General features: G+C 38.9%; 1 protein-coding gene across 1 annotated transcript in view; it reads left to right on the top strand.

Annotated features, from left to right (window-relative positions):
* Positions 1-15,596, top strand: part of GALNTL6 (polypeptide N-acetylgalactosaminyltransferase like 6) — a 1,268,478-nt gene that overhangs the window by 1,028,332 nt on the left and 224,550 nt on the right. The window contains exons 6-7 of the mRNA XM_002745217.6: positions 4,040-4,225; positions 8,089-8,272. Coding sequence (XP_002745263.2) covers positions 4,040-4,225; positions 8,089-8,272 — 370 coding nt within the window. The remainder of the gene's footprint in view (positions 1-4,039; positions 4,226-8,088; positions 8,273-15,596) is intronic.

Below are 15,596 nucleotides of genomic sequence, written 5' to 3'. Positions count from 1 at the left end.
GTCAAAATTTCATTGGAATACAACTTTTTATCTCATCATTGCTTCACAGTGACACAATAAGCCCTGGCAAAAACTGCTATTTTTGAAGTTGTATTCATTTTTCCAGGTCATCAGGATTTACTGGAGCTCAGTGGATTTTAACAGTAATTATTCACTGGTTGCCTAGGACCACTGACCAAAAATATTATAAACAGTTTTGCGAATGTCTGAAAGTCACTAAGCAGATCTCCCTGGTTTATACATAAAACTCATAAATTTCCTTGGTAGTATTAAAATTAAAGGAGTTCAAAAGTAATCTTCAAAAATGCAATACTTCAATTAAAATAATAGAAAATTGTGTTTAAAACCATGTTAATAACATTTTATAAATGAATCTAAAGCCTGTTCATACCAAAGAAAGGCAAAATGTTTTTAATTTAAAGCCATCTCTACCATCTTCAGTAACTCCCTTGTATGAGAGTTTAATTTGCTAATTAGACTGAGGATACCTGCCTTTATTGTGAGTTATAGGTAATTAGATATTACAATGAACTACAAAGAAAGAAAGGACCCCTCAAAGTGCAGTCAACCTGATCGTTATCTGAGGCAGAGCAAGCTAATTATCACCATAAAATTCAAACTAGAAGAATTGATCTAAACATCTAATGGACACTACTGAGGGGTCAATTTCCTTATACTTAGTGAATTCACACTATACAATCTTTTTAGCAAATTTAAATGGGCTTTAATATAAGAAAAATATTCAGTGTCAGAAAATGTGTACAGAGAAATAAAAACATGTAGAGACAGTCCTCGCTGAGTTCTAGAGGATTTCCTATAAACCAAAGAATACAGAAGTCTAAATCCAAAGTTGGGACAACTATTCTCAGGTCACTTAACCCTTTGACTCTCACTTTTCAAGACTTTGGAAGTGAGAATATTCTAGAACAACTATTCTGTAATGGAACTATGGGAAATTACTCATTAATCCCAAAAGAGGCCCTCTTAGTGCTAGGGAGGAAAAATGTAAATGCATCTTGGACTGCTGAGATGTACTTATAGTGTGGCATTTGACAATGAATAGTGAATGGGAAAAACATATTTTAGTGGGCCTAACAAGCATTGGTGATCTGTGTGTAGTCCCCAGTTACTGTTGGGACATTATTTCCATGAGACAGCATCTTCTGTGGTCCAAACAACAGATTTACAAAGAGACATACAGAATGCCACTTCTTTGTAATTTGATGATACGGAAAGATTTCAATGACTAAGTAAATTACGGTAATGAGATTATACAGTTTTCTTAAACATTTATTACTGTGGGAAATCCTGACAGAACAAGGCCCATTCAAGACACTGACACACAACGGCATCCTTGTATTGATCACTCATCACTTAGTCATTGTCTTTGATTGTGCAGTGGTGTCACTTGTGTCTTCTTTAATTCCCTAAGATAGTAAAGCTGCAAGTTTACACACAGGCACTGTGTTTGTTTAGGCCTTAGAAGCTTTCTTTGCAGCTTGCACACAGTTGAGCTGGGAGGCTGTCATGTTGGGGAGCACTGAGCAGAGAGGCATGAGCAGAGAGGCACACAGTAGAACCTGTCTCTTGGTTGAGCTAGCACGATACTGCTTATATACTCATATTTGTTAGTCTGTGGCTTCCCAAAACTTTTTTCTTTAATTTGCAAGAGATACGAAATGAAGAATTATCAGAATCTCATCAGGAAAAAGAAAATTCTAAATTTTTTGTCATTCGAGCTCAGCATTCAAAGGCATTTCTTCAGGTAAAAATGCTGTTTTTCTTCATACATAAAAGTGACTTACTAGTCTTCAATTATTGGGTTAATATAAATGTTTGTTGACTGAACACTGACCAATCTCACTCAAGCCTAAATCAAAGCTTGACTGTCAAACACATTCTAGGAGGGAAAAACAATCCCCCAAATCCTTTATAAGTGAGGCTATTCAGGCCTCGAGAGTTTGCATGACCTGCTCATATGTATCACCACTGCAGACCTTCCTCCCAAGCCTACTCTGATTGCAACTGTGGAAAATAGTTTGCTTTTCCAAGTCTGATCTTCGTATCCCTGTTACTTACATTAAGAACAAAATAGGGGGAACATATTTTGAGCTAAAACACTCTCATGGAAAATCACATCTGTTATTTTTTTTTTTCTTGAGACACAGTCTCACTCTATTTTCCAGGCTGGAGTGCAGTGGTTCGATCTTGGCTCACTGCAACCTCCACCTCCTGGGTTCAAGCAGTTTCCTGCCTCAGCCTCCCAAGTATCTGGTATTACAGGTTCCCACCCCCACACCTGACTAATTGTTGTATTTTTGGTAGAGATTGGGCTTTACTATGTTAGTCAAGCTGGTCTTGAACTCCTGACCTCGGGTGATCTGCCAGCCTCAGCCTCTCAAAAGTGCTGGGATTACAGGCATGAGCCACCATCCCCAGCCCCACTGTGTTCTCTTATAGTGAATATTAGAAAGATAAATATTGTTTTCATTGACCCATTTGTGAAACAGAACAGTCAATAAAAAGGGAAGTTAAGATTTTATAAAACTACACTAATAATAATGAGTGAAAATGAACCTCTATGCACAGAGAAACTCCAATACAGAGTAATTCTGACATCTGTTACATTGGATAGCAGGAAGGAATCACAAATCCTACATGAATCCCTATTGCTACAGATCATGGAAAGAGATTTGATAATATTGCCTTTGATCACAAACATGCAGAGAAAGTTTGAAAAGTGAAAAATACAGAGCATACAGGATACTAAGATTTCATTTCAATGAATATTAGACTATACCTGTCAGAGATTCCAATAAAGCCCTCATAATGTCTTAGATATGGCAGAGTGAAAGCGGAGGATATAAAATATATAAGTACATAACCCACAGAAAGGCAGCAAATGCTCTTATTTGACATAATAAGAACTGAGAGTTTGATACATTTTGTCGCAGACAGTGGGAAATATTTTATTCTGGGAATAAATTATCTGATTTGATTTTGTTTCCACTATTTGCTTTTAATTGGGCAAGACACATTTCCAAATTTAAATAGCTAAAATATATTTCCAAATCTTTAACAGGTAAGTTCCAAATGACTGTCTAGTATTTCAACTGCAGTCAGTCACCTTTCCACTTCAAATCAGAAGCCAGAGGCTGAACTTGCTTACTAGTTTGCTATTAACTTGTGGTGGGGGTGGAGGGGAGGTCGGGGAATCTGCTTTGTTCTTGTTGATATGACAGATATTTTTCTTTCCTGATGTTTTATATGCATTATTTTCTTTCTTGCTTTAATTTTTACTTATTTATTTTTGAGACAAAATCTCACTTTGTTGCCCAGGTTGGAGTGCGGTGGCATAATCTTGGCTCACTGCAACCTCCGCCTCCCAGGTTCAGGCAATTCTCCTGCCTCAGCCACCTGAGTAGCTGGGATTACAGGCGTGCACCACCACTCCCAGCTAATTTCTGTATTTTTAGTAGAGATGGGGTTTCACCATGTTGGTAAGGCTGGTCTTGAACTCCTGACCTCGTGATCTGCCCACCTTGGCCTCCTAAAGTGCTGGGATTACAGGTGTGAGCCACCGCACCCGGCCTACATGCATTATTTTCAACACACAAATTAAGGAGCAAAGCCTTGCTGTAAAGAGCCCTTTGGTTGGAAAGAGCCCATTTCCAGGATTTTCATATGACTTTACCCAGCAGGAACCAGATGGCAGAAGCCCATATTTGGAGTACTGGCTAGGATTACACTCCAGGGCTGTCAGCCAGCAGTAACTGCATAACGGAGCTCTGGTGTGTCTGTGACTTCTGTGTTCAAAAAAGGGCACTATTTACAGTTTATGAGGCATTTTGGAAAGTGTAAGATCTAAAAATCTTATTAGTATCTCCCATCTAGATAAGAAGATAAGAACCATAGACTTTTAAAATGTTACCCCAGGATTCATCAGTCACATACCCTCGATGCACAAACAACCATGAATAATTCAGCTGCAACTAATGTTTTGTGTTTTTTTCCTGTGTGTTCTCTACTTCCCACTTAGAACATTTGAAGGGTAAGTTGGAAGAATACATGGCCCGGTTTTCCAAAGTGAGGATTGTTCGCACCAAGAAAAGAGAAGGACTCATCCGAACCCGACTCCTGGGGGCATCGATGGCCAGAGGAGAAGTCCTGACATTCCTGGACTCCCACTGCGAGGTCAACGTGAACTGGCTGCCCCCGCTCCTCAGTGAGTACAGGTCGCAGCGGCACCATCCTGAGATGCCTCAGGGGCAGTGCGCGGTTTGCCTCTATTTAGTTTGCAATCAGCAAACGCTAGAGGTCCCTCCTACAAGTTTTCCAATAGAGCCTTGAATTCTACATTTTACCACGGCTGAGGACAGTTTTCCAAGTAACTGTCCTAGACAATATTCTAGGTAATGCCACAAAATTGGCATTTTAGATAATACCAACTTCAATGTAACTTACAGATTTAAAAAAACTTTATTTATCTTAGATATCCTCCTTTATTGTGGTCAGATTGGGTGAACACTAAGAGGAAAAAAGTATCCCAAAACTCTTTTATAGTCCTTCTGTAACTACAGTGCGATTAAAACACACACACACACAAGTATTACAGAATTGTTAAGAAAGGAGGAAGGAAAATTATTCATCCCCAGAATACAGTTAAAGTGTAAGCACCTTGACATTTTCTAGGATTTATAATGCCATTTCTTTTCTGTTATTCTTTCCACTTCTGGCACCAGCCTATATCCCTAAATAGACAGTTCCCTGTATTTACATAAACCGCTGCTGTCCAGGTGCTATGTCTTAAATGCTCACAACATGGCTAAGCCTAGGGAAAGAAGATTATGTCATAACACACTTGAACTGTTAGAAATACAAAAGAACTGAAAGTAATTTAAGCTAGAAAACATATGTGTGGTTCTGTTCAGGCTTCATTATTTTTATTTTAAAATAAAGTCAAATATGAAGTCCAGTTGTAGATAAGAAATAAATTGTCAGCTTAAAAAAAAATAAAACCCTCTTTCTAAAAATCTCTTGGTGCACACATAGTGTTCTCGTTTCCGACTTTGCTAAATCAACTTTTATTGTAAAAATATCCCTGGCCTTGGAACTGAAGTCACTAGCAACTGCCTTCACAATAGCTGTATCAGAAAGAACAATTTGCTATTGACTACTGTGTAGGTTTTCAGCAAGAACCAGCAAAGCTCCATTAGTAAAAGATGTGAGGAAAAAATCAATTGCAACTGTATAGGATTTAAAACAAGAAACAACCGGCACCCAACACCCCCTGCCACATTGCCCAACCACACACCCCTGCACAGACGACTACACCCGGCCATCCTAATAAACCGCGATGTTTAAGCACCCCTACAGTCAGAGACTCCTCTGAGCCTTTAATTAAAAATACCTTGTCCAAGGACATAGCAATTCATCAGCAACAATGAGATTCCCTCGAACAGAATTTGACCTATGTGGTGTTGAATACTCAGGGAAGTCAGCAAAGGCCTAATTTATTTATAAACCAAAGCAAATCCCTAAATGACAATTATTGAGTCTCTGATTGTTCACTATGAATCTAACTAAAAAGAAGATAGAAAAAAGGAAAAAAGAATAAGAGAAACCCACAACCCAAATTTTCTCATTAAAGTATCTCATTTCCTGTAGTCCTGATGGATAAGAAATGATTCAAGCTCAGGATCACTATCTTTTTTTATTTCCCTCTATCAGTGTCTTGACACATCATCCAAAATGAAAAAACAGGCAGAGCCACACAGTTTCTTGGCTCATTTTTCACCTTGGGATTATACCTGAATTTCAATTTCCCATTAAGTCTGTTTGTTTGATCCCTGGAAATTGAAATGTAGGCACAAGCCGTGGATGAAAAATTAGTCATACTGCTTTCAACCTAAGCTAGTACAGCTGGATGAGAGTGAAAAGGAAATTCGAAGGAAAAGTTGACAGTTAATTTAACAGACACATTTTCTTTGGGTCACCTTGGGACTCCTTGATGGTCAAGGAACTTGTAAATCAACCTGATTCTGAATTTGATTGAAGAAAGTCACTGAAACCTTAATATTAAAATACCTGCAGGGATGAGAGAAAAAAATATTCTGGACCCAGCAATGATAGTCTCCTCTGTCAAAGACATCTCTGGGGGGAATACCATTAAGTAAAACCCATTGTAAGGCTTGCCCTGGTGAAAAAACAGATGCTTAGCCATCCCTCGGTGGAGATTAACTAGAAATGGTGCTGGGGGGAGTCTCTTCATCTGCTAATTAAACTAAAGTAAGGCAAGTGCCACCTCTAGCTCTCTGTGGCTTACCAGGGTCATGCTCCAAAATCGCAACCCTTTCCACTCCAGTGTCCTGCATTCTCCTTGCCCTGTTTTATTTTTTTCCCATCTCATGTATCACCTTTTAAAACACTATGCAATGTAGTTATTTATTATGTTTATTGTCTTTGCTTCATTCTTAAAGACAGAAATTTTGTGATGTTATTCATCATGATATCCCCAGAACCTAGAAAAAGTGACTGGCCCATAGTTTCTAATCAATAAATAATTGTTGAAATATGAAAAGAATGACGGGATGGATGGATGGATGGATGGATGGATGGATGGATGGATGGAGGGACAGTTGTATGAATCGATGGAAAGGCACATAGACTTAGAAGAGAATATTTCCCCAGAATGTTATGGTTTCCATACCCTGTTTCATAATTGTCATCAAAATAAAGCCATTATTTATTATCACAGTCAGTAAAATCTTATGCTTTTCATCCCATGCTTAAGAGAAACTTCTGAAGCAAATGGCCAGTTTCCTTACTATAAGAACTTTATCTCCAACACAAATTACATTTACCTCACAACCTCACGGGAAACAAAATATGATATGTTAACCAAACTTCACAATTGTTCTAAGTGACATCTGTTTATTTGTTTACTGTCACACGCAGAGGTTTTCCAAATAGCAAGAAGCTCTGCCTATTAGACAGCATTGGTCTGTTACAACAAATATTAGCTAAATGCACATTCTTGGAAAGAAAGATACCTCACAGGTAGCTATTCTAGCTAAACCGAAGGATGCAAATTCCAGTGCCCTGTGCCAGCTGTTAATGTCATACCAATAACCACACCCACATAGGAAAGGAAGGTGCTGGAACTGAAAAAAAAAATCACCTCTCTGCTATCATGAGAAGCTAGTGGAACACTCGAAAGGTCAGATTTGAAATTGGATTGTTAAGCAGAGGTTGCATCTTGGTTATTGCTCTCAATAGCTGCGCACCCCTTGACAAGTTATTTAATTTCTCTAATCTCACCTTCCTCACACATAAATTGGGGATGACAATAATAGTTACCCTACGGGGTTGCTAAGAGTATGAGAATAGCATAAGAATAAATCACTTAGTAGTTGTCAAGAATTTAATAGTAGCAGAAGTAATTGCAGTGTATTATATCACCTCATACTTTTGCAAATATGAGAGGGAAGAAAATGTATAGCTTTGATCAACAGAGTTTACTTACAAAAACAGTGGCAAAATAACACTTGGAAAAATCTCTGGCAAACCTGAGAGCAACAAATTGTATGTATGATCTGTCAGCACTGAGAGGGGTGCAGCCATCAAGACTGGTATGAGATTAGATGCTACAAAAACCATGAAGTTAAATATTTACATTTTGGAGCCTCCAGAAAGCAGGCCAGTATTTTCTCAGCAGGCTCCAGCAGTATGCTTGAAAGAACACAAGTACTGTTTATACTCTGTGCATGTTGGATGCACGATAAAATGACAGATTGGGGACAGGTCAGAGCAAAAATGTGACAGAGGTAGAGCTAAATGGACTTCTGCAAGTCTCTCTGGGACATAACTTTCTTAAAGGAAAATACAACAACTCTAATTGGGCCTAATCACTGTCCCATCCTGTTAAGTCCAGAATTCAGAGATTCCTGAAAAGTGCTCTTAGGATGACAGGGAGCCAAGGCTGCAAGCCTTATGCATTAGCAGGGGACTGTAGGCTTCTCTTTGCTGAAAAATGATAGATGACCTAGGCAGGCATGTCATTTCCTATTTTGTGCTTTCATTTTTCAGACCAAATTGCACTAAACCACAAAACCATCGTGTGTCCCATGATCGATGTCATTGACCACAATCACTTTGGGTATGAGGCACAAGCTGGGGATGCCATGCGAGGAGCCTTCGACTGGGAAATGTACTACAAAAGAATCCCCATCCCTCCAGAGCTCCAGAGGGCAGATCCCAGCGACCCTTTTGAGTGAGTAGCAGCCAAGGGAGGGGCCAAGGGAGTGAGGGCAGGTGACTCATTGCAGTGTCAAACCTGGGCTCAAGAAGACAATGATCTCTAACAAAATGGGATAAAACAGGTGGCAACAATATGCAAAGCATCAGAGAAAGGTCAGGCCTACATGCTGTAGAAAATTACAAGCTGTGCTGATTACATGGATCACCCCTTCTTAAACTTTGCTCGGGATGAAACTGTACAGATGAAAGAACCAGGAAAATGCATAAACAGAAAATACATGTCCCTTCTCAGACACTTTCTTATTTTCAGTTCTCTCTGTTCTTTTGACTTTTCCCTAAAGGATTACTGAAAATAAGTAATTTATTTTTATTTCATTAGAAATGGATATAAATATGAACCGGTGTTTAAGCCTACTTTCTACACCCTGTTGGAAATTGTCTACTTAGAATGGAAGAGTACTCCTTAGCAGATGTTCCCACGACTGAAACTTGGGGAATTCAATCAGAGTGACATTTCCAGAGTCCATTTTCTTTGATAATCCTGTCCCTAATTTAAGTACATGCTGCCCAGAGAAGAACGTACAGCAATAATCTAACGATTAATTTCTACCAAACAACATCCCGTTTTTTCAGTGTGGACATGAGAAGTGTGCATTTAAAGAAGAAGAAGAAATATTTATAGTTTAGTTTGACAGATTATCAAGACCACTTATGGTGAATAGTGAACTTTTTCCACTAGTTAGCCCAGAGATTGCCCAAGGTATTACTACAAATCTGTTCCTCATACTGTACCTTTGATGTCATTAAAATTATTATAATTTAAAAACTATTACATATATTTTTCTTAGTACAAGAAAAATGACTGTGATCAAGGCTTTGTACACTCTGAGTCCATTTAAAATGCGTTAAAACAATTATGTCTTTTTATCAATAATACGGGCTGTAAAAGTTTGCAGTAAAAAGCTACTGAGTACAGAAACCACTTCTCTGACACTAACAGTTTAAATTACAATCAATATCTCATAATTATCAGGAAAATGTTTCCTATACTTCTAATCTATAGAAAAATGAACTCCTGAGGAAGCAAAGGAATTTCGGAAGACATTAGTTTTTTTTTTTGTAAAATGAAGCGCTCTCCTGAAATACCCAGAGCTTCTGGAGTTCACCCTCTTTTGACTCTCCAATTACTGGAGGGTTTTTGAAAAGAAATAATGAAGTACCTTTGTTACTTCCTCAAATGCGTTGGCCAAAATTTCACGGATATTCAAAACTACTAGAAAAGCTTTCCGGTCATCTGAGCAAAAGTGTTTCTAATAAGCATTTGAAGTGGACTCAGCTGAGAGATGCTATTGAGACTTGTCTGAAGATAGCCATCTGAAAATCTCAACAGAGGGGCTTACAGTGGGACGAGGGACAAGGGTGTGAGGTGATACTTATGTTAATTAGCTTGATTTAGCCATTCTACAATGTGTACATATTTCAAAACATCATGTTGTCCACCATAAATATATACAACATTTTTTAACAATACAAATTAGTTTCAATGTTCATCTCATGAGGAAATAAAGGTTTTCAGCAACCTGTTTAGATTGCAACAACTTATAAAGAACTCACAGTTTTTTAACTTCTTTCTCATATCAATTCACTGCTACCATATATGTCAGTTCAAAAACTAGATACACAAAGGAAAATAAAGTTTAAAACATTTTACATGTGCATGTGGAGAAGAGTACAAAGGGGCCTTAACCACAGTAGAACTGTCAGTAGGTGCCAGCCCACAGCAGAAGAGCCACAGTTCGGCCGCTACCATGCGAAAGTGCCATGTTTTAAGGACTAGAAATCACCCATGCTGGCTTTCCAAATACCGTGAGAGTGACTGGCTATAATGACCTTTACTTTAATTGCACTGTGATAGTAGAGGTCCTGCTCTCCTGAAATAGTGGGATCAAAACGCTATCAGCGGAATCTGCAATAGGGACAATTATAAAAGTATCCTCAGCCTGCACTGACAGTCGAAATTTCTGTCAGGCTGAGCCTGCCTATGGCTATTACAATATCAAGCGCCTTGCTTTTAACCACAGAGCTGGCAGAATTAGTAACTTTCAGAACTAGGTACCTCTTGTTTCTGTCACTAACTTAGGTGGTTGCCGACTTGTCAGAAACTGCATTCATCAATTGCATATTACTATCTTTCTGCCTCAAGTCTTTTTGATTTCTAGGAATGTGGACACTTTAGCCTCTTGTAATAAATGTAACTTCCAGGAGGTGTCCACTTTGATCTTACAAAGTGTGTTCGCCTTCCTGATAGTAAGAGAATGGTTGCCCAAGCAGCTCTGCGCAGTGTATCGGCGATTTCATTATCACGGCAGTCAGCTGAATGTGCTCATAAACAGACAAGCTTTAGGCTAAAACGTGCTTCTCCGGCTGTAAAGCTTTAAGGTACACAGAATGCAGTCTATCTGTTCATCTTTCTTACAGTCTTTCATGTTTCGAGAGGCTGCTGCTGAAGTGTATGGTTTTCTGTGGGAAGACAGGGAGAGGAGGCTGAAAAGCTAGGAAGAAAGGAACCAAGAAGAATGTGCAAACATATCACAAACCCCAGGCCTTTTCATACAATAAGAATGCAAAAATTATCTTTCTATACCAAGTTTATCAAATGTCTTAAGTGACAAGATTTGAATTATCTCATTTATTCTGCCATTACTTGAATTTTCAGTGACTATTGATTAGAGCAGTGTTTTTCAAATTGAAAATTCTGTGAAATAAGTGTAGCATGAACAGTATTTAATTATTAATGAATAGGATTGAATTCAATTGAAAATTTTAGAGTATTATACTAGTGGGTAGTGTGTCATTTCTCAAATATTCAATTTCAGTTATAATGCATGTATGATCCTGATGTGGGATAAACTGTATTTCTTCACATAGACTACACAGTCCAAAAGATCAACATGTACCAACTTTCTAAACTAGGAATCAAGACCTTCAACAATCTGACCAGAAAAGAAAAAGATAACACATTGAGCACCAAGAAAGTATTTACTGATATTTACAGAAGGATCCTGTTTTTCAACAAACTGCTGCTAGAATATGAGAGAAATGCAACATTCATGATTTAAATGATTATGTAGTGGTCATAATTCCTATTGGATTGGATACATTTAAGAAATATTTTGGTCAGGTGCAGTGGCTCACGCCTGTAATCCCAACACTTTGGGAGGCAGAGGTGGGTGGATCATCTGAGGTCAGGAGTTTGAGACCAGCCTGGCCATTATGGTGAAACCTTGCCTTTACTAAAAATACAAAAATTAGCCAGGTGTGGTGGTGGGCACCTGTAGTTCCAGCCACTCAGGAGGCTGAGGCAGGAGAATCACTTGAACCTGGGAGGTGGAAGTTGCAGTGAGCAGAGATTGTGCTACCGCACTCCAGCCTGGGCAACAGAGCGAAACTCTGTCTCCAAAAAAAAAAAAATGGGGTTGACAGTTGCAGTTGCTCACACCTATAATCCCAGCACTTTGGGAGGCCGAGGCAGGCAGATTGCTTGAGCCCGGGAGGTTGAGACAAGCAATAACAACAAGGCAAAACTTTACGGAAAAAAAAAAATTAGTGGGGTATGCTGGTGCACCCCTGTAGTCCCAGCTAATTGGGAGGCTGAGGTGGGAGGATGGCCTAAGCCCAAAGAGGTTGAGGCTGCAGTGAACCACGATCACGCCACTGCATTCCAGCCTGGGTGATAGAGTGAGAGCCTGTCTCAAAAATGAGAAAATAAAATTAAACAAGAAATATGTTTGGCTACTTATTAAGGAAGAAACCAAAATGTTCCCTCTTTCTGGTGGCTTTTATCATGATATAATGCTTTGAGAAAATTCTTATTATTTGAGGCTTTTAGAAGGTGTTCTAATTCCTGGTCCATCTTGAAATCGGGGCACTTAGAAATGAAAGACTTTTCTGTGTGACAAAACATAATATGCTCCTTCCGCCATGATGACAAAGAGAAAGATGTTCGTTTTCTTTCTAAAAGTTTAGAGTGGGCCTGAAGAAATTATCTTGTCCAAGGTCCCTTCACTGTGAGCAACCACTAGACAATGTACGAGATAGGCATCCAGACTCTGCAGTAACTCATCTGTAAAGTCAATTTCCTACCTCAAAACAGAGTCCTTTCTATTAGACTTATTGACAGAAATGTTTCCCTTGTATGAAGGAAATTCTGCCTTCCTAATCCCAAATTATCCTACTTGGGATACAAGGAATATCTCATTAATGACAGAGATATTAGAAATATTTGAGTACAGTTGCCATGCCTGTACTGCCCAAGAGGGAAAAACAAAACATTTTTCTTTTCCAGGTTACGTATTTTCAGTTCTATCACCATGTTTTCCAGGTCTACTAGAATCCTGTAAAAGTCCACACTTGCTGATATAACTGTTATGTAAATTCGCTTCACTGCTGCAATACCACCAATGTTTCTCCAACTTGTCTCCAAGGCAGCATGAAATAGTCCAGCCAGCATATCAGGTACCCGGGCCCTAATACACAACTCTGTCAACTATAAAAACCAAGTTCATTTCTAGGGAATTTATGCACGTTCCTAGATATTATGCTTCCTTTCTCTAAATACAAAGAATCGATTCAGCAGTTGATTCAGTTATTTTGCAAGTTTATTGTATTTTTTGGAATCTACCTCTATTTTGTTTTGTGATTGTGGGGAAATTATCTCTGCACTGCCAACTTTCTTCAGATAGATCTTCACAATTCCTTCAAGACTTCTAAAACTAGGAGTTTTAATCACCATCGATGGAATTCTTGCATAGAGTCATTAGTGAGAACTGACATCTTCTATTTTCCATCTATTTATACCACCAGTTTCCAAAAAGTTTAAAATAAAAATATATATGCAGCAGTGAGGAAACTCACAGGCTGCAATCATCCATTTGATTATCTCACAAACCACTATGATCCACAGACTTATCAGTTTGAATTCAGTGATTTCCTCATCCAGGGCCAATACCTAGCCTGCAAACGTCCCTAGGCATGAAAAGCAAGAGCCATGACCCATTACCAAGGACCTCAAGGTAGGCACTTCAGGCATGAAAGATCCTGACACAGGACAAATGTGAAATCCTTGTGAGCTGGTTCTACAGTCCAGAAGTGTGAGACATAGCCCATGCTAAGATGGGGAAAAGTCTACCTCTCGGCTACAAGGAGCTGTATCACCATCACATGGAAGTAGAATGCTTTCTGTAGATTTGCTGATAGTACCTTCCTTTGTTCTTCCAAGGGACACAGTGAAGAACTTGCTGACTGTCTTTCTTGTATAAGAATGTGAGAAAGTGCTGATGCTGATACTGTGTGAAAGTCAGTACTTCTTGGGAAACAAATACAACTTTCTGCTAAATTTAGGCTTAGAATAAAATCAGAAAAAAACGTACAAATAGGCTGGGCGCAGTGGCTCACGCCTGTAATCCCAGCACTTCGGGAGACAAAGGCGAGCAGATTGCCTAAGCTCAGGAGTCGAGACCAGCCTGTGCAACACAGTGAAACCTCATCTTTTCATCTTTACTAAAATTTAAAAAAAAAATTATCTGGGCATGGCAGCATGTGCCTGTAGTCCCAGCTACTTGGGACGCTGAGGCAGGAGAAGGGCTTGAACTTGGAAGGTGGAGGTTGCAGTGAAGGTGGAATTGGGAGCTGAGATCATGCCACAGCCTGGGAGACACAGCAAGACTTCATCTCACAAAAAAAAAAAAACAAACATAAAGAGTACAAATAATCATAAATTCATCAAGCTAGAAAAAGCTTTAGAGACAATTCAACTTCTCATTTTTCCAAAAGAGGAAACCTGGGCTATACAGCCTAAATGACGTATCCAGTGTCACCACTAACAAATTTAACAGCTCCTGCTAGAATCTGAGGTTGCTGACTCATCATTCCATGCTATGTTTTCTTTTACACATGGTGATGGAGAGCAAATTAACAGTTGTTAAATGTCTACTGCTCTGAGTCAGGAACTTTGCAAGAAAATGTACATATCTTCCTAACCCATTTAATCTTTTTTCCGAGCCTATGAAATATATAATTTTTACAAATGAGATGATTCAGGCAGTTTTCCAAAGTTTACACAGCAAATAGGAATAAGAACGCAGAACTAAGAATTCCCACAATTCCAGTGAGATTTTTCATCTCCCATTCTACTAAGAAAAGATGCATTCTCTAGTGGTTAAGGAATAGTCACACTGAAATAGAGAAAAAAACCTTCAGAGAATACAATTACTTTTTCCGTAAAACACAGCAACGCAGCTGGTAAATGAATTTCACAAAGCCAAAACATCACTGACCTTTACCAATCCTTACAGGAAGTCTTATTTCAAAACACGTTCAAGACCATGGGTCAAACAAATTCACTCCAGGTCTGTCTCATACAGATAGACTGTGCCTGCACAAGGGTGCCCAGTGGAAAGTGTGAGTGGGGCTAAGATCGAGCCTCTGCTCATAAAGCAATAGACCCAGGCTAGGGTTGATCAACCTGGAGGAAGAGAGGCTCTTTCTCCTTGGTGGGCATAGAAGCTTCACTTTATTAATGCAAAGAAGATAACAACAGAGTGAGGATCAGCTCACTTGATGCTAAGAATAAACTGTTAGCTTTTATCAGCACCTTATTGATTGCACTAATTGGCCTTCAAAATTGTAGTATCCCACTTGGGTAGATTTCATTGAGGGTTAGCCTACTCAGAATTTGAAAGGAAAGACAATCTGTTTTACCCAAAACTCTTTCCACGTAGGTTTTGACCCAATATTAGTAATTCTACATTTAATCAAAACCAGTAAAGCATGAAATTGATTTCCATGGAAAAAGGGACTGGTCAAACTGTGAATTTAATGTAGAATGTAAGCTCAGAAGAATAACCTTGGGAATTTTCTCCACTTTCACCTCTAAGTTTAATGAGATACTATTCATCCTCCCTTTTATTCTTTCCCACCCCGATTAGGACACCTCCAGAGCCTGGAATATCCATTTGGTAGAGGGAGAACTTTGTTCATTCCCTGCTTGACTTCATTCTCAAGTCAAGTCAATATTCTCACAAATTTTGTATGATTTCCATGCAATTGCTACAAATCTTATTCCCTTTTTCCTCAAAAAGTCAAATTGACACATAAAAATACCAAAGTATGTGCTCCTTGACCTCAACCTCAAACCACGTCATTCTCTTTGAGTGAGGTTTCAAAATGCAAGTTCCAAACATTTGCAGGAATTAGATTAGAATCTATGTTCATCAATTTAGACTAGAGACAAGTTCCTGGACAGTCAACTAGGTTTTCAGCTCTCCACAACCACAACC

The sequence above is a fragment of the Callithrix jacchus genome, chromosome 3 (assembly GCF_049354715.1).
Source record: "Callithrix jacchus isolate 240 chromosome 3, calJac240_pri, whole genome shotgun sequence".
Lineage (NCBI taxonomy): Eukaryota > Metazoa > Chordata > Mammalia > Primates > Cebidae > Callithrix > Callithrix jacchus.
Note: the sequence above shows the minus strand (reverse complement) of the source record. Positions and strands in the feature narration are given on the sequence as shown.